This window comes from Eriocheir sinensis, chromosome 47 (assembly GCF_024679095.1).
Source record: "Eriocheir sinensis breed Jianghai 21 chromosome 47, ASM2467909v1, whole genome shotgun sequence".
NCBI classification, from domain to species: Eukaryota; Metazoa; Arthropoda; class Malacostraca; order Decapoda; family Varunidae; genus Eriocheir; species Eriocheir sinensis.
The window spans coordinates 9,194,050-9,212,422 of record NC_066555.1 but is presented as its reverse complement, the minus strand read 5'-3'; the positions used below and the strand labels follow the sequence as shown (position 1 = coordinate 9,212,422).

Below are 18,373 nucleotides of genomic sequence, written 5' to 3'. Positions count from 1 at the left end.
GCCTTACCAGCGAATTATACAAGGATAACATAACTCCCGGCGTCTTGTATTCGAAGTTCCTCGATATGAACCCAAGCATTGTATTGGCTTTCTTACAGGCGGACTTGCAGTGTTTTGTTTGTTTCAAGTCACTGCTGATGGTGACCCCGAGGTCTCTTTCCTCTTGCACAACATGTAGTGGTTCGCCACCCATGTGGTATATGTGGTTGCTGTTTCTGGATCCGATATGCATTACTTTACATTTGGTAGTGTTGAAGGACATCTGCCATTTTTCTGACCAACGAGTGATCTGGTCCAGGTCTCTCTGGATAATTTCGCAGTCTGCCGTCGTGAGGGCCTTCCCACCCACCTATGTGTCGTCGGCAAATTTTGAAAGATTGGATTTTAATCCTAGTTCTAGGTCGTTGATATATATGATGAAAAGTATGGGTCCCCTGTGGCACTCCACTTGTGACTGGGAGCCACTCGGAGGCCTGTCCGTTGAGTACAACTCGTTGTTTTCTTTCAGTGAGCCAGTCTTTGATCCACGCTGTCAGATCGTCGTGTAATCCCGCCGACTTAAGTTTCTTGAGGAGTCTTTCATGTGGCACTTTGTCAATGGCTTTCTGAAAGTCTAGATATATAACATCACTGGGGATATGAATATCCCAGTTTTCATAGATACCTTGGAAGAAGTCCAATAAATTGGTTAAGCATGAGCGCTTGTTCCTGAAACCGTGCTGAGCATCGGAAATGATGTTGTTGTCTTCAAGGAACCTAACGAGTTTGTCTCTGATGATCTTCTCGAGGATTTTTCCCGCCACTGAGGTCAAGCTGATTGGTCTGTAGTTTAGGGCCACACTTTTGTCTCCCTTTTTGTAGATCGGTGTTACGTTCGCTTGTTTCCAGTCTTTCGGGACTTTGTTTTGTTGTAGTGACAGATTGTAGATGGCGGTGAGTGGCTTGAGGATTTGCTGCTTGAGTTCCTTGAGCAGCCTGGGTGACAAGTCGTCGGGTCCGGTAGACTTGTTTGTCTCGAGTTTGTCTAGGTAGTTTTTCACATCCCGTTCGTCGATTGTACCAATTTCTTGGGGAGTGATTCCCATCGGTGGGGAAGGGCTCTCGGGTACGGACTGGGTATTCTCGACCGTGAACACAGACGCGAAGTTCCTGTTTAGGATTTCGACCATTTGTCTACTGTCCTGTGTTAGTACGTCACTTTCATCTTTTAGGGGACCGATATCGCTTTTTGTCTTCTTTTTGGTTCTTATATACGTGAATAACTTTTTCGGGTTGGACTTGGCTTCGCGTGCAATTTGCTTTTCATAGTCGCGTTTACCCTGGCGAATGAGTGTTCTGCAAGCTCTGAGGCTTTGATGGTACTGTTCGCGTGCCTCGTCAATGCTGTTTTCCTTTAGCAAGTTGTATTTTCTCTTCTTCAAATTAATCGCCCGTCGAACTTGGGTAGTCATCCATGGTGTGCTTGTGGCATTATTTGTTCTCCTTGTCTTCATGGGAACAGTCGTTCTCTCTACCTCCAGGAGTTTGTTCTTAAAGCCGTTCCACGCGCCGTCCACCGGAGTGAGGTTCATGGGTTCCCAAGTTGTCTGGGTTAGCAGCTCCCGAGCGAAGTTAAAATTGGCTTTTTTGTTGTCTGGAATTTTGGACGTGTTTTCGGTGAGTTCATGGTCTGTTCTGATTTTTAGGCGAATTAGGTGATGGTCGCAACCATCCAGTTTTTCGCCGACTTGACATTCACGTGTGAGATCTGAATCACTCACGAGTACTAGGTCTAATAAGTTATTTTCCCCCGTCGGTTGGGTAACAATCTGAGTAAGAAAAGTGTCCTCTAACATTTCGAGCAATCTGTTACCCTCCCGATCTCCAATCATCGTGGTCCAGTCAATGTTGGAACAGTTAAAGTCCCCGATAATGACTGACTGTTTGTTTTGTGTTATGGTGTGAATTTCCTCGTACAGCGCTTCGTCGTCCGCTGCCTGTTGCTTTGGAGGTCTGTAAACGGTTCTAATCGTTATTTTGTTGTGCTTGCTAGTCTCCAGTTCAACATATACAGTGTCATATTTCTCTGAGTCTTCTTTGGTTATTTCCACGGCAGGGTATTTCTTCTTGACGTAACAGATAACACCTCCTCCTTTCTTGTGAAGTCTGTTTTTGTAGAAGCTCTCGTATCCCGGAATTGAAAATTCGGTCATTAGGTGGTCAGAGGCGGCCCACGTTTCGGTGATGGCAATCACGTCCGGACTTTCAACGTCAACATAGGCAAGTAACTCATCCCGTTTGGGTATTAAGCTCCGCGCGTTGGTGTATAGGACAGAAATGTCCTTCTTGACTTCAACGCTTCGAGGCACAGTAGTCTGGTGTCTGCTTGTGTTCTCTGTTGGGGGCCTTGGTGTGTAATGAGCGGTCCCTACTGCTTGGTTGTTTACGATACTTTGGTGCCCCTCCCGCGCTTGGAGTTTTTTTAGTACAAAAGTACCTCCTCGTTCAGCAACCTACCAAGCCGTGCTGAGCCAATCGCATTGAGGTGAAGACCGTCAGGACGGAAAAGGTCGGGGATATCATAGAAATGATCCCACTGACTTGCGAACGAAACTTCCTCGTCCTGGCAGAGGTGCTTCAATCTGTTGTTGATGTTCGACCTTTCTGTGGAAGCCTGTGAAGGCGTTGATTCTCGGAAGAATCCCGGAGACAATGATGTGGCTTGACTTTTCCTTGAAGCGGCGGATTACTCGTCGGTAGTCAGCTATAACAGTATAGACGTAATGTATCTAGATTTTAGTAAAGCTTTTGATAAGGTAACACATAGGAGGCTAGTGCATAAACTGCGGTTGCATAGGATAGGGAGTACAGTAAAGGAGTGGATAGGTGAATGGCTCAGGGGTAGAAAACAGAGAGTAATGTTATATGGGGCCAAGTCTGACTGGAGGGAAGGGATCAGTGCAAGGGCCAGTTTTGTTCTTAGTATATATTAATAATTTAGATATAGGGATTAGTAGTAAAATATCAAAGTTTCCAGATGATACCAAGATAGCTAGTACAGTACAGTGGGCTCAGGATAATTATAGGATGCAAAGGGACTTGGATAAGATGGTAGCATGGCAGATAGATGGCAGATGGAGTTTAACTCTCAGAAGTGTAAGGTTATGCATATAGGTAAAGATAATAGGAATTTTAGCTATGAGATGGAAGGAGTTTGGTTAGAGGCAATTAAGAATGAAAAGGATTTAGGTGTAGTGATAGATAAAACTATGAAATTCTCAAAGCAGTGTTTACAAGCTAGAAATAGGGCAAATAGGATCCTAGGGTTTATGAATAGAAATGTTAGTTATAAAAGCAAGGAGGTAATACGTAGTTTATATAAAGCATATGTTAGACCTCATTTAGAGTAAATTTGTTAGAAGCAGTTCAGAGGAGAGCAACTAGGATGATACCAGCAATGAGGCGGCTGTAGTATAGGGAGAGGTTAAAAGAGCTAAATATGTTTTCATTTGAGAGGAGATGTCTAAGGGGGGATATGATAGAGATATAAAAAATGTTTTCAGATTACGATTACTTAGATGTGGATAGTTTATTTACACTAGAGGAGGGAAACAAGACTAGGGGTCATGCTAGAAAAATTAGGAAACGAGGGTGTAGGTTGGATTTACGAAAATATTTCTTTAGCCATAGAGTGGTAGATTTCTGGAATGCATTGCCAGGGGAGGCAGTATTCAGCAGTAGTTTAAATGTGTTCAAAAAGAGGTTAGATAAGTTTATGGATGGAAAGATTTGGTAGGAGGTAGTAGGTGGAATACGGGGTAGATGATGAGTGGAATAAGCTGGTGGCCGTGTGGTAGCTGGATGGGGCAGGATTACTGCATACAGGAGATTTAGATTGGCTTGGGGTGGCGGATGATAGGAGCTGCACTGCCACTCACGGTGGGTGGACAGGGGCTGCCAAGTATAGGCCAGTGGGCTTCTTGCAGACCCCTTGCGTTCATATGTTCATATATTCTCTCTCTCTCTCTCTCTCTCTCTCTCTCTCTCTCTCTCTCTCTCTCTCTCTCTCTCTCTCTCTCTCTCTCTCACAGGAGTTATCTTGTATTTTTTGTTCCACTCTTGTAAGTCTTTTTTTCATCTCTGGTAATCAAGACATCTCCATCACTCCACAGCCATTTCTCTCCCTCAAAACATGTAACCAACCCCTCTCAGTAATTGGGGCCTGACCTGTATGTTGCATTTTCTCCATTTACTTGTTAATATACCTCTAACAATGACATGCATGATTGTGTAACACGGTTGGTTGACGTCAAGTCACATCAGAGTCGGACTGGGGTGCTCAAGGGGACCGTGCCATCTAGTGGCTGGAGGGGGCCCGGGCCCATATAAGCTAAAATATCAGAATATTCTAATAATACACATTGGCACGGGTTAAGTCCAGGGGCCCATGTACCTTGGGGGGCCCATGTGCCATTGGCACACGGGCACATAGCCCAGTCCAACCCTGAGTCAAATATACGTAGACTATTATTTGCGCATGGGTAAGTTTTTCTCCTTCCTGCCCCAATACTTCCTTCTGTTTTCTCGTAGTGAGTTTTGATCACATCTGAGACGCTCTACATAGAAGGCTGTACATCCTTCTACATTAAAAGTAAGGCCATGGTCAATATATAATGAATACTATACAGAGGAAGTGTGAGGGATCAAGGCGGGTGTGGAACATTTCATCTCAGCTTCTACGGAATAAAGACAAGGAAATGCTGGTGTTTTTTCTATGAAAACCTGTACATACATCCTTAGTGCATATACTGCAGCAGTTGAATAAGTAAAACCATATGATATGTGGAAGAAATAAGGCAGACAAGCTCATTTACTCCGACGATCTGGGAGCGAGAAAGCCAATGTTTTGAGTGGACTTGCTGGCTCAAGGCCACCGGCTAAGCTCCGCCCACCCCTACCCCCCATGCTTCACCTCACCACTCCATGTATTCTTCCTCCAAGCGTGGCCCTTACAGCAGTAGGGGGGGGCGCACAGGGCAGACGTGGTATGGCGGGCAGCTTCGTAGGCCCAACATTCCATCACTACGTCTTGAAGGGTACAAGAAGCGTCGAGAGAGATAAGGCGTCGCACGAGTTCTTCGTCTCTGACACCCATTATGATCACTTGCTTGATCTGAGTCTCTTCGCATTCTCTATGGCGGCGTTTACAAACGTCGACTTCCTCGGATGCCCTCATCAAGCGTACGTAGAAGTCAGCGAACTGTTCGCCTTCCATCTGTTTAATGCTAAAGAGCTCCCGTCAACGTAATGCCTCGTTCCTTCGGCCCTTGATGTGTTCCTGAAGGACATCCAGAACGGCTTGCACGGGAGAAACGGCGTCTGGAGGAACTCCTAGAGTGTGCTCTAATATGCGCTGCGTCTCGAGAGATAAGCACATCCTCAGTTGGATGAGCTGTTTCTCTTGAGAAAGGCTTGCAAGATCCACCATCATAGCATAGTCTGTCCATTTCCTCCTCTAGTTCCTGAAGTTTTGGAAGGTAACATCGGCGTGGAGTGCGGGTGGTGGTTGAGCGGCTGCTTTGGGTGAACTCGGCGTGGAAGCGTTACTCTGTTGGGTCGCAGATGGTGCTACTATAGTCTGTTCAGAGCATGAAGTCCGTTCAGGGTGGAGCTGGTATCGTCGTTTACCTCTACCCATGCTGCCAAATCAGCCTTCGTACATGCGTCTCTCTCTTATTTCCCATCCATGTGCTATTTGAAACCGATATTTTATATATTCTGTATATAGTAAAGGAAGCTTCATAGTACAATGAGTGTCGATGTTTAGGATTATAACAAGGATTTGTATAAATTCTATGACATGTGGCAGCAATTTTTTCCCATGTTGCCACGTTGTGGTAGGCCGGGAGAGAGTGCTAATCTGATAATTGGCGGTCGAACTGGCAGCCCTGCACTCATGGGAATTCTGGAATCTGCCACACCTTGAACCGACTTCATGCTCCGAACAGACTATAGCAGCTGTGGTGTGGGAGACGTCGTGACTGGTTGAATGCGCGGCACCAAATAGGCGTACCTAACAATCACCAAATGGGGGGGTACAAACTTGGCGGAGGGACTTTTTTGGCAGCCACAGCCGGTAACGGGCTACATTGTCACCTATCCAGATATTTTGTTTTTATTTATTAATGATTCACGAGACATCCTAGAGTTAAATCAAAGTATGTGCTTATCTTTGTATTCATTCATACACACACTGGTAATATTTCTGTGGTGTCTGATTCACTTGTTCGAGTGAAATTCTATTGTGAAAAAGTCACATTCGTGTCACTAGTAAGAATGAAACTAGTAATGAAAGTTTTACCATCATGAAATATGCACAAATAGATAAATATGAAAGCTCACGAAGTCACAATCAGTGACATCTTCTTTGCGCAGTAAAAATATGCTATTTATGGTATCTGACACCCCCAAAATGGCGTATAGGCTGGCTCGGGCCTCCGGGCTACAGCCAAAGTATACGTATTTTCATATTATTGTTCTGTTGTTTATTCAGTGTTCTGTTCAAGAAAAAGAATACCCATAATTTTAGTTAGTTTTTGGTTATAAGAATTCTTTACAAAATACAATTATAACATTACCTTCTACCAGAGCTGGGCACATCCGATCATCAATCCGATCGTCCGATCTTCCGATCTGATCGGAACAGCAATTGGCGATCAGAATGCAAAGATTGGATCATCTTTGTAAAAAGTAATCGGTCTGTGAAGATCGGAACTTCACAAACTAAATTCCGATCACCGATCACATCAGAAAAATTGTGGTCATCGTTGTCAACGTTGTCAATGTTGTCAACGTCAACTGACTGCAGACATTTTGAAACCTCACTACTCACTTCTTACAATTATTTTTATACAAGTTGCTAAATAGTTTCTTCAGTAAGCGTATTTATTTATAATATCAAGCGACAATTATTGATCGTTGATTTATTTAATCCTGGTAAGGTATCGTGAACGAAACGCGCAGGCGCAAAGTCGCTTTATTTACTTGGCGCTCACTCCATTAACCCAGTTAAACCGACTAACCGCTGTACCTGGTGAGGGACAAACGCATTTTTATATAATCTAAGGCTTTACCTTCTAACTAGAGTAATTCATGTATGTGAATATGACTAGGCAATGTTACTATAGTGACGTAATCTATCGACTCTAAAGCTGCGTCCACACTAGGCCTCCCGAGGCGACTCTTGCACCGCCTCGCCAGTCATTGTTATTCTTGTAATGTTTATTTTTCACCTGCCAGATGCAGGGGTGCTGTTTCAGAATATCAATCATCATATGCATGAGTGTTGCCCCGAGTTCACTCAACGTTGTCCTCAACGTTTTTCAGCTTTGATCTGAGAGCAACACGCAGCTGATGTTGCCACGTTCACGCCTTAGTCCAGGTGAAATAAGGTTTGACCCAAAACAAATTGCAACAGAAACGAACTATATACCAAATGATAGCCCAGAAGGTGTTCTATAACATATCAAAAATCTAAAAAAATGCAATGAGTGGAACACCCCCATTTTGGGGGAAATTCCCCCATTCACCCCTACTTCTCTTCCTATTTACCGTTTTTTCTCCAAAATGGTGCATCGGACGGGTAAAAGGTATATGGATCAAAAAATTGGAAAATTAAATTCTCTACAACTTCACTTCTATGTGTCTTTGCTGTAAAACTTACAGTTTTTGTACAAATGAGGCCAATATTTGAACCCTTATTTTTGCCAATTTTGAAAAATATGCATTCTGTCCTTATACTTTGCTTAATAACTCTAAAAATAATATTTTTTTCTCAAAATATTATATAGATGACATTGTAGAGTAGAAATTCCTGTTTCCTTTGGTATTCTTGTTTTATTAGTATTCTTGTCAAACAGCCCCATTTTGGGTGTTTTAGCATTAACCCGAAAAATATTTATCTTGGACCCCAAAAATGAGTGAAAGTTGAATATATGTAAAGTCTTAAACTGCGGACAATTTTGTAGTAGCAGCTTATGTCTGTATCTCTTTTGAGATCCTGCATATCGGTTCTTTTACAAAGGGCGAAAGACAAAAAATGGGTTTTCAACCACAACTCAGTAAATATTCAAATTTCCATCAAAGGCAAACTTCAATAGGTAATATAATAAAAATAACATTATTACACAAATTTGTTAAAGTGCAAAATCTAACAAAATAACATTTACAAACAGTACAATCAGTCACAAATCATAGAAATGATATAATCAGTGTATGCCACGAGCTATATGAATTCAGTAAAATCATGCCTATCACATTATAGGAATCCTTGTTACTGTACAAACTATGAAAGTAAAATGTAACACCTCGTCGAGTTTTACGATTTATACCTCATCTTCAGATTCAGCATCATTGAGAATGTTAGCACACACACCCCTGCACTCTGAGCAAGCAGTGGAACATAGCATTCCATGTTTTCTGCATGAACAACGCATATTGTTACAGCCATAACTGCAACCACAGCGAACTACCTCTAGGAATTTCTGAGGGGCAGGCTGCAAATCGGTCATGATTGGCACTAACTTTCCTGCACTGACTTTCCAGCCCCAGTCTTCAGGTCGCAACTCAACACCTAACCACTCCTGTACCTGGTGATACACTCTGAGACTATGGTACTTGGCAGCAGCTGATGTTGGTGGGATGGATTTGGGTTGAACAACTATTGTGTTTGTTGCAGACTTCTTGCAAAATTTCTCATATCTGAGATCATTGATACTCTGGTGAGACTTACCATTGTACAAACAAACTAGGGCTGCTTCACCCGCAGAGATGATGTTATCTTTGCTAGCACCTGAAATTATGAAGACCTTCGCTTGGTCACGAAACACAGTGTCAGATTTGATCTTGGTGACCGACAGTTTCTTCCCTAGACCATATATACCAGAAGTAGTGTCACATCCCAGAATGGCATGCAGGAAGAGAATGTTATTGGTAACAACACTTCCAAGAAAGGCCCTCATTGCTAAAATGTTCCAACACTTCGTTCCTTCTCATTGCCTCCTTTGGGTTCAGGCCTGAAGAAGATGTTATGTCTGACATTGTTTGCATGATGGATGAGCAGAACCAACAGATCTGTATCATCTCCAACCAGGATGGTTTCTCTCTGAGCTGCAGACGCGATTGTAGTTTGCACAATGAGCACATCTGCATCCCCCCTTGCTTGCTGTATAACACACCCAGCCTCTTCCAGTCTCTGAGAGAGCAGTGTAATGAATTTCTGTTTGTTCATATTATTTGAGAGAAACTCTTCCTTCTTCGTCTGTAGTCTCATGCCTGACGTGAAGTGCACTGTTGCACCGGTTGCACCGCCTGATCGCCTTTTGTGAGCACAATCCTTAGTGTTTGGTGCGTCATTGTACCCATCAAATACGACAATGGCTCTATCATATTTCTTGGTGACATAAGCTGTATACTGCTCAAGAATCTGTCCATATGTTGTTCCTTTAGTCCAAGGAATACGATGCAATAAGGCTCCACCATCTAGCACATACTGGACAGCCTCTGATGGACCTTGAAATGCAGCAGCTTCAGGACACCACAGAGCAGCTGCTAAAATGGACTTGTTGACTGGACGAATAGCATCGACTGACTCAAAGAGAGCTGAAGGGTAATGGCAGAGTTCATGATCAAAGACATCGTGTAACTCGTCATTCATTGTGCCCACCGTTACTAGCCTCTGAAAGAGAAGTTCGGGGTCTACATGAACATGCTCATCATGGATCTTGATGGTGGACTTTATATCCATGGTGACAGCCTGGCTTTTCTTTCGGAAGACGTGTGAGGCGACTGTGTTACCCTCCATTGAAGCCAGGATGCGCTCTCCAATGCGCTTGCTCTCCTGCACGTCAACAGAAGATGGGGCTGTAACACCAGTTGCAATGTTTCTCAGTGAGGTATCTGTTGTGAAGGGATTTCTTTGAGAAAGGTACTGCACCACCTGCTGTGTATCTTTGGTATCCCTTTCCCCCCCCCATTTTGGGGAAAATCCCTCCCAAGCCGCAATCTTGAAAAAAAGGGGAGGAATCCCTTTTCTGGGGGTTCCGCTCTTTCTCTTAATATTTTAATTAAAACAAGAATACCAAAATAAACAGAAATTTCTACTCTACAATGTCATCTATATGATATTTTGAGAAAAAAATATTATTTTTAGAGTTATTAAGCAAAGTATAAGGACAGAATGCATATTTTTCAAAATTGGCAAAAATAAGGGTTCAAATATTGGCCTTATTTGTACAAAAACTGTAAGTTTTACAGCAAAGACACATAGAAGTGAAGTTGTAGAGAATTTAATTTTCCAATTTTTTGATCCGTATACCTTTTACCCGTCCGATGCACCATTTTGGAGAAAAAACGGTAAATAGGAAGAGAAGTAGGGGTGAATGGGGGAATTTCCCCCAAAATGGGGGTGTTCCACTCATTGGATTTTCTTAGATTTTTGATATGTTATAGAACACCTTCTGGGCTATCATTTGGTATATAGTTCGTTTCTGTTGCAATTTGTTTTGGGTTACCCCCATTTTCAGCACAGATCACCTGGACTACCTCCTGCCCCAAAAATACCTCTCTCCAGAATGGACATGTTTCCGGTCAACATATTTATTTCAAATTCTGTCTGTATGGATAAAATTGGCCCTAAATTCAGCTATGGTGCTTTTTTTTCTTCATGTAAAATAGTAAATGTGGTATAAAATATGGATTAAAGTTGAGGAAAAATCACGTGACCTAGAAACGTGTGCCGATTGGTCGTGACGTCACGATGTAGTCAGCAGGCCGCCAACTTTGTGTTACTCCGAGATTTCGTGTTGTGGTGTATGTTTCTAGTGGCTAGCATTGCCTGGAGACGTAACCCGCAGTCATTGGTGATTCGTGCCAATGTGCAAGAGTATATATATACGGACAAACGTATTCCACGTAAGATATTTCTGTCTGTGCTAGTGAATCCTGCAGTAATTTTTTTAGTTTCCCCTCGGACTAACTTTTCATCGTGAACTCAACTATTCTCTCTACTGTCACGTCCTCTGATTATAGAATATTGGTCTGCATTCGTTTTCTTCTTATTCATCTTCAGGCGTTGATTCTCTCTCTCTGACGTTCCAGAGCCATTGTTTTCTCTAGGTTAGGCTAGGTAATTTTCCATAATACTAATATATATTCAACCTTAATTATTATCTATAGTTTCCCCTCGAACTAACTTTAAATCGTGAACTCAACTATTTTCTGCAGAGCAGAGGCGAATCGGTTGATTTCACTCTCATTTTAATAATATAGCATATTTCCAACACTGATGTTATTCTATTTTTTTTTTTTTTTTTTTTTTTTACGTCTCGGCCTATTGCGCCGGTAGGCTTCTTCCCGGTAGATCCTGATGGTCGGTCCAAGGCTTCTTCCCGGTGGGTCCTGATGGTCGCCCCAGCCCGTTCTGGCGCAGGCGAATGTTTATAGTGGCGCCATCTTGCATTGGCTTATGCTGCCCTCTCGGAGCTCATCTTTAATCCTAGAATCTAGAGTCCGGGTTGATGGGTGGTCTTCTGGACAGCAGGTGGGTAGTTTTAAGCCACTCGGCGGCGGCTGAAAAATCCCAGCTTGGTGGCACCGGTCGGGGATTGAACTTGCGTCCTCCTGAACGCGGGGCCGTCTTGCTCTCCGTTCAGCCACCGCTGAATGTTTCTGTAAGCACCTATAACATACCTGTTGGGCGCAGTTTGGATCTGGAGTGGCCATAGCTGATGAAAAAAACAATGGACACAACACTAGTACTGTCGTCTGCTGTACTCCGCTTCAGCCTGATGACGTCACGAGCTAATGGTGGCTTCTCCCCGTGAGATGAGAAGAATTTGTGATATCTCTCCAATATCCAGTCAACAAGCGATTTATAGGACGTAATATGTGCACTACGTTATCATTGGCACGTGGCACAATGCATTTCTAGGCTCTTCCCAGAACCGGAAACATGTACATTGCCAGCAGCGGCTTCATGCCCGTCCGTATTCTATTGTTTTTGTGAGGGCATACACGAGTCGCCTCGTGAGGCCTAGTGTGGACGCGGCTTAATTAAGGCGTGGTTCCCACTATTCCGTTTTCACGGATCCGTCGATCGTCACTGACGTCATCGACGGCGGGGACAGTGGGAACCGGGGTTCACCCGGGCCCGCGCGTGGAGCTCCGTCGGCCCAGGCAGAGATGAATCCAAGTTAACTTTTGGGTTCGTGACGGGGGCGGTGGTGGCCCATCCAGTGATGTTGAATATTCTACATATGAAAATGTGAAATGAAAGTACAGTCAAGTCGCGTATGACGCGGATTCGTAAAGCGCGGTTTCCTATGACGCGGTACGGTTTCAGAAGCATATGTTCAGATCACGCGCATAAAACCATCTATGACGCGGTTCGTGGTCTTTCCTGGCCAAACGAGCGCAGAGTTGCCAGGTTGGATTTTTTTCCGTGGGGAAAAGCTCATGGTGGCGGTTGGGTAAATATTCACTTCATTCAGTGGGGAGAGAGAGAGAGAGAGAGAGAGAGAGAGAGAGAGAGAGAGAGAGAGAGAGAGAATATCCATAACACCGAGATATCCACTCATGCACTCAGTTTCACCCTTTCACTCGTGTGAGGAAGAAATGAGGGACATCATGAGCGACTGGCTAGTATTGGTACCGGTACCGAGCAGTCTGGTACTGGTACCTGCCCACCCCTAGGTTCCAGTACCGACCTGACGACTACAGTGTACATATTATAAGGTGCAAGGTACATATGCACAGTATTTCCACGGTGACAGGCGATGCGAGCACGGTGTCCCAAGAACTAACCCCCGGCAAAGGCGGAAACCACTACAGTCTTGTCCGATCCTCGCACGGCAAAACACGGTACCAGGACGGTACGTGCCCGATAAGTGCCCGGCAAGTGCTCGGCATCGCACGGTTCACCCCGGTAAACACCCCGCTAAAGCAGCACCGCCTATATATTGGGTACCCTGGCCAAAACACTGATAGCTGAGATGGGGGTCAGGATTGCCAGGTTTATTCAGGGACCTGATACCGAATACTTCGATCAATTTTAAATACCAGCTTAAAATTTCCAATACCAAACTAATAATATAACATATATGTTTCCGTAATTCTTGTTCCCACTCGGTGTGATAAGTACGACCAGATTCATAGGAACCTTTCCACTTCGACATAATGATACCTTCACAGTTAAGAGCCGGCAACTAACCGGAGGCGGGAGGTGGTGTGTCGCTGCGTTGTGCGTATCTGTACGAAACGTGTATGTCTCTTTACGAGACTTATACACGTCTCGAGACTCTCGTACAAAAAAGCGTGTTAACCGGAGGGTATGAGAGGGGGAGGAATAGGGTAGGGACGGCCTGGCGAGGAAATTAAAAGAGTTGTCGGGGGTCGCTACCTGCATGGCCGTAACTAATGACTATTTATTCGTTGCCTTTTAATACTAATCCTGGTGTCTCTGGTTTGCAGGGTGACGGTAAAAATTGAATGATGCAGCACAGGTAAAAATTCACCCCGAACGTTCCAACTAAGATATGAAAATATTAAACTTTTAAATACTATAAAAAAAAAAAATAGTTGGTTACTGGGGAGCTTGAACTGTCTATGTACGTTTTTTTTTTCGGTGTGTGTGTAAGGGGATGTATAAGTGGAAGCATTCCTTTATTTTTTATTTTTTTAAAGTTCAATACCAAATTTCATTCGTTTCATTACCAAATTTGAGTCCAATACCAATCACAGTGCTTCAGTACCAAATGACAACCGTGGCCCTCAAAGATTGCTCCCCACCCTGTAGGAGGGTGCACGGGCCTTTGCCAAAGGCGGCCCGTAGCAGGGTGCCGACAGACCGACTTTATGGGCGATCGAAATCTAGCCGACCAAGTCGGTCTGTTGACGAGGACTGGCGTGTCTCTGTACAATCCGGGCTCCGCGGTCAAGATGCCAGCTCTTGCCATACTGACATCTCGTTTTCTGTGCAACACTTACGCTAAAACGCCCTAACGGCTATGGATTGTTATTTATTAATAACCTAACACATGCAATTGGTCATAGTGGGTCATGCATCCCACACATAGCTCAGCGTTGGCATTAATAACGAAATGATTTGAAAAGCTTCTGTTTCCCGCCTTCTAGTGTTTCTTCCCGCTCTCTCAATCAAAATGACGGGGACTCCCGCGGTAATTTTCCACAGGCCACTCCCTGACTAATGAAATCATGACATATATATATATATATATATATATATATATATATATATATATATATATATATATATATATATATATATATATATATATATATATATATATATATATATATATATATATATATATATATATATATATATATATATATATATATATATATATATATATATATATATATATATATATATATATATATATATATATATATATATATATATATATATATATATATATATATATATATATATATATATATATATATATATATATATATATATATATATATATATATATATATATATATATATATATATCTATATATATATATATATATATATATATATATATATCAATGACTTAGATACAGATATTAGTAGTGATGTCAGTAAGTTTGGTAATGATATCAAAATTGGTAAAGTAATTGAGTCGGATCAGGACGCTAGTATTCTCCAGGATGAACTAAACAATGCATGACTGGGCTAAGAAACGGCAGGTGGAGTTCAATGTTTGGAAGTACAGTATTTTGAGTGTAGATAGGAACATGCCCTCACATAACTATTGCTTAAATGTCACTCTCATAAGCAGGTCTGGGTGGGAGAGGGATTTAGAGGTCTTAGTGAGCTCTGATCAGTGTCCAAGGGCACAATGCATTCAAACTAGAAATCGAGCAAACAGGCTACTGGGATTCATTTTAAGAAGCGTAAGCAACAGAAGCGCCGAAGTCATTCCCTCAAGCTATATTTAGCATTAGTTAGACCTTATGTTGATTATACGGTTCAGTTCTGGTCACCTTACTATAGAATGAATATCAAAACGTTAGAATCGGTACAGTGAAGGATGACTAAGATGCTTCACGGTTTAAGAAACTTGCCATACGAGGAAAGACTCAAACAATTAAACTTGCATTCTCTAGAAAGGCGTTGGTGAGTAGGTGGACTTGTGTGGGTGGATGAGTGGTCGGTGTGTATAGTTGTAAGAACATAAGAACATAAGGACGTAAGGAGTCTGCAAGAGGCCGGTAGGCCCGTACAATGCAGCTCCTGTGAACCTAACCCCACCTAACATGAATTTATCTAATCTACCCACATACACACATTCATTAAATACATACATTAAATTTTGTGTGATTATATCTTGCATCATATTCACCAGTCGCCTTTTTCTCTGTCCCGTTTCCCTGCTACCAATCCACTACTGGCAGGCGGGTCTTATGTGGTCCAAAAAACACTGCGACAATCAACCCAACACCGACCTCAAGGAGGTTATTGGCAATTTTTTGGAGTTCATCCATTTCTACAAAATCCCAGCTAACATCCTAATGAAAGAGATCCATCCGCTTGGTCTTGTCCCATACCATATCATCATGAACGCTCTTGCGTACCAGGTAAGCTTGTTTAGTCAATCATTTCAGGTTGACTCAAGGGTCACATGGATAAACAGATCAGTCGTTGGACATGAAAGCTTTCCAGGTAACTGAGTGCTTGTTTGGAGCTCATGATTAAAATGTTTATATACAAAATATTGTAAAATGCTGGCCAGCTGACCCTGGAGTTTTTTTTTAGCTGAGATTACCAATAAATTCATTCGTAATAGACTGAATGTAACTTGAACTTCCATTGCTATCTTGAATATCATTACTCTCTGTAACTTTGCTTAACAAGCTTCGAATCCATCAGACTCGGCCAGCCACTCCAAGCCCTGTCTGAAGACAAGGGCCCTCTGACCCCTGTTGACGGCTCCTCCCGCAGGCGGACCCAAGCAGTGTGGACCCATCCAAGCTCTCCCCAAACAGAAGACGACCGCAGGACCCCTCAACGTCGGTGCAGAGCTCCCTGGATCCTCTTGGCTCCAGCACCACGCTCTCATCTTCTGCATCCTCCGAGATGGAATCTGGGAGGCACTCGTCTGAAGGAGCCGCGGGTGGAGGGTTCATGCCTCACGGTCACGTCCGGGAAATGTAAGAAAAATCCTGGAGAAGCTAAGCCGTACAGCGCTTAACATTCGGTCCCCCAAAATTCTCAGCCTATTATAGAAACTTGACATTGATATTATTTCTAGAAGGCCATTTAAAGAGGGTTATGTAAGTCGGTGACTCTGTATAATATATTTTCATATGTAGAAAAATGCAATGTAGCTTTATAGTACATGCAGGAAATCAGAATTCAAATTACCCCCTACCACTTAAATTGCTGATTACCTTAATTGCTTCTTCAAACTTCCCTCTACCCCCAAACATGCTAGTTGGCAGTTAGCATAATATTTTTATACTGCATTGCATAAGCGTACATCACCTTCTCAATCGTTTATTTGCACATGACTTGGCTTACTCATGGGACAGACGAGTATTCTTTACACAGAGAAAGAAAACACTGGTTAATGGGCTTTAGATATCTCTGTATTGTCTATCTACAGAACATCAATGTTTACATAAAAAATGAGAAGCTACACAGAATAACAACACTTCAACTGTCGTTCCTTGAATACCTTTTCAAAGGGAGTCCAAGAAAGTCTGTGTATGCCTTCTTCTGCCTCTTAAATTCCGCTGCCATGTTAGCTCTCTATCTTCTATCGTTATTTTCACCCTGACTGCTCTTCTGAACTTGCTATCTGTATGCCTCCCCCCCTCCCGCGGCCACGCTGCACACGACTTTCTACTAAAGCTCATCCCTTTACTGTCCAAATCTCTTACGCACGAGTTAACCAGCATCTTCACTCTTTCATCCCTCACGCTGGTAAACTCTGGAACAATCTTCCTTCATCTGTATTTCCTCCTGCCTACGACTTGAACTCTTTCAAGAGGAGGGTATCAGGACACCTCTCCTCCCAAAATTGACCCCTCGTTCGGCCACTTCTTTGGATTCTTTTTAGGAGTAGCGAGTAGCGGGCTTTTTTTTTTTATATTATTGTTTCCTTTTTTTTGTGCCCTTGAGCTGTCTCCTTTGTTGTAAAAGAAAATGCAATCATGTTTCTGTTAATGGTATATATATATATATATATATATATATATATATATATATATATATATATATATATATATATATATATATATATATATATATCAGGGAGTTAAGAAAAAAAACTGAGCATTTATAGTTTATTTCTTTTGTTGTTGCAACACCGACACACACACACACACACACACACACACACACACACACACACACACGGCCCGGTAGCTCAACGGATAGAGCGTCTGCCTCACAACCAGAAGGACCGGGGTTCGATTCCCCGGCCGGGTGAAGATAAGTTGGGTTTATCTCTTTCACGTGTAGCCCCTGTTCACCTAGCAGTGAGTAGGTATGCGACGTCAGGCAAGGAGTTGTGACCTCGTTGTCGCGGTGTGTTGTGTGTGAGTGGTCTCAGTCCTACCCAAAGATCGGTACTATGAGACTGGCTGTCTCGAGAGAGACCCGCGGCAGACCAAGAGGTGAATTACACACACACACACACACACACATATATATATATATATATATATATATATATATATATATATATATATATATATATATATATATATATATATATATATATATATATATATGTGTGTGTGTGTGAGTGTGTGGGTATAATCAAACAATCTATTTGTCTATATATTTATATATCTGTCTCTACCTACCTATTTATCTCTTTGTCAGATCAAATAGATCTTAATAACATTTATCCGTTATGTTTTTGTGTGTATTCGTTTATGTGTGTGACTTTAGTAATTGTTAGAAGTGATCAGTGAATAATGCTTAATAATAAGAGGAAAACATGATGATGATTTACTTAATAAATATTTTATTCACATTTGATTATTGGCCCTCAGGCAAATGATCGTCGGGCAAATAAAAAAAATACCTAGTAATCCATGTGAATCACATTACAATAGAAAAGGCAAAGACTAAATGGTTGTTAGATTTATTTCAACTAATGATTCACAAACTGAGTACATCAATAATTTCATTCAGACAAACGGGCGTTTTGATCTCTGCATGTAGTTTAGCTCCACGAACAAGGGTGCCTTTATCTCAATAATTTTCGTGGCATATTATTTTTTTTATTTATCATGCTGAATTATTCTATGATATGCAGTTTCAGCAACATCAAACATACCAGACATTTGGGGTTAGATGTTGTATAGGAAA

The 18,373-nt window shown here is 42.3% G+C and overlaps 2 protein-coding genes across 5 annotated transcripts in view; one reads left to right on the top strand and one right to left on the bottom strand.

Annotated features, from left to right (window-relative positions):
- Positions 1 to 17,229, top strand: part of LOC126981370 (serine-enriched protein-like) — a 199,036-nt gene extending 181,807 nt beyond the window's left edge. For 2 of the 4 annotated variants that reach the window (XM_050832395.1, XM_050832397.1), the window contains 2 exons: positions 15,445 to 15,627; positions 15,992 to 17,228. In XM_050832395.1, coding sequence (XP_050688352.1) covers positions 15,445 to 15,627; positions 15,992 to 16,204 — 396 coding nt within the window. In that variant the 3' untranslated portion in view covers positions 16,205 to 17,228. Of the gene's footprint in view, positions 1 to 15,444; positions 15,628 to 15,919 lie in introns of all 4 variants that reach the window. The other 2 variants (XM_050832394.1, XM_050832398.1) reach the window with 2 other exon arrangements.
- A 537-nt stretch (positions 17,230 to 17,766) lies between these two features.
- Positions 17,767 to 18,373, bottom strand: part of LOC126981369 (probable glutamate receptor) — a 203,177-nt gene continuing 202,570 nt past the window's right edge. The window contains exon 12 of the mRNA XM_050832393.1: positions 17,767 to 18,373. This exon is cut by the window's right edge and continues 187 nt beyond it. The gene's annotated coding sequence lies outside the window, so the exon portion shown is untranslated.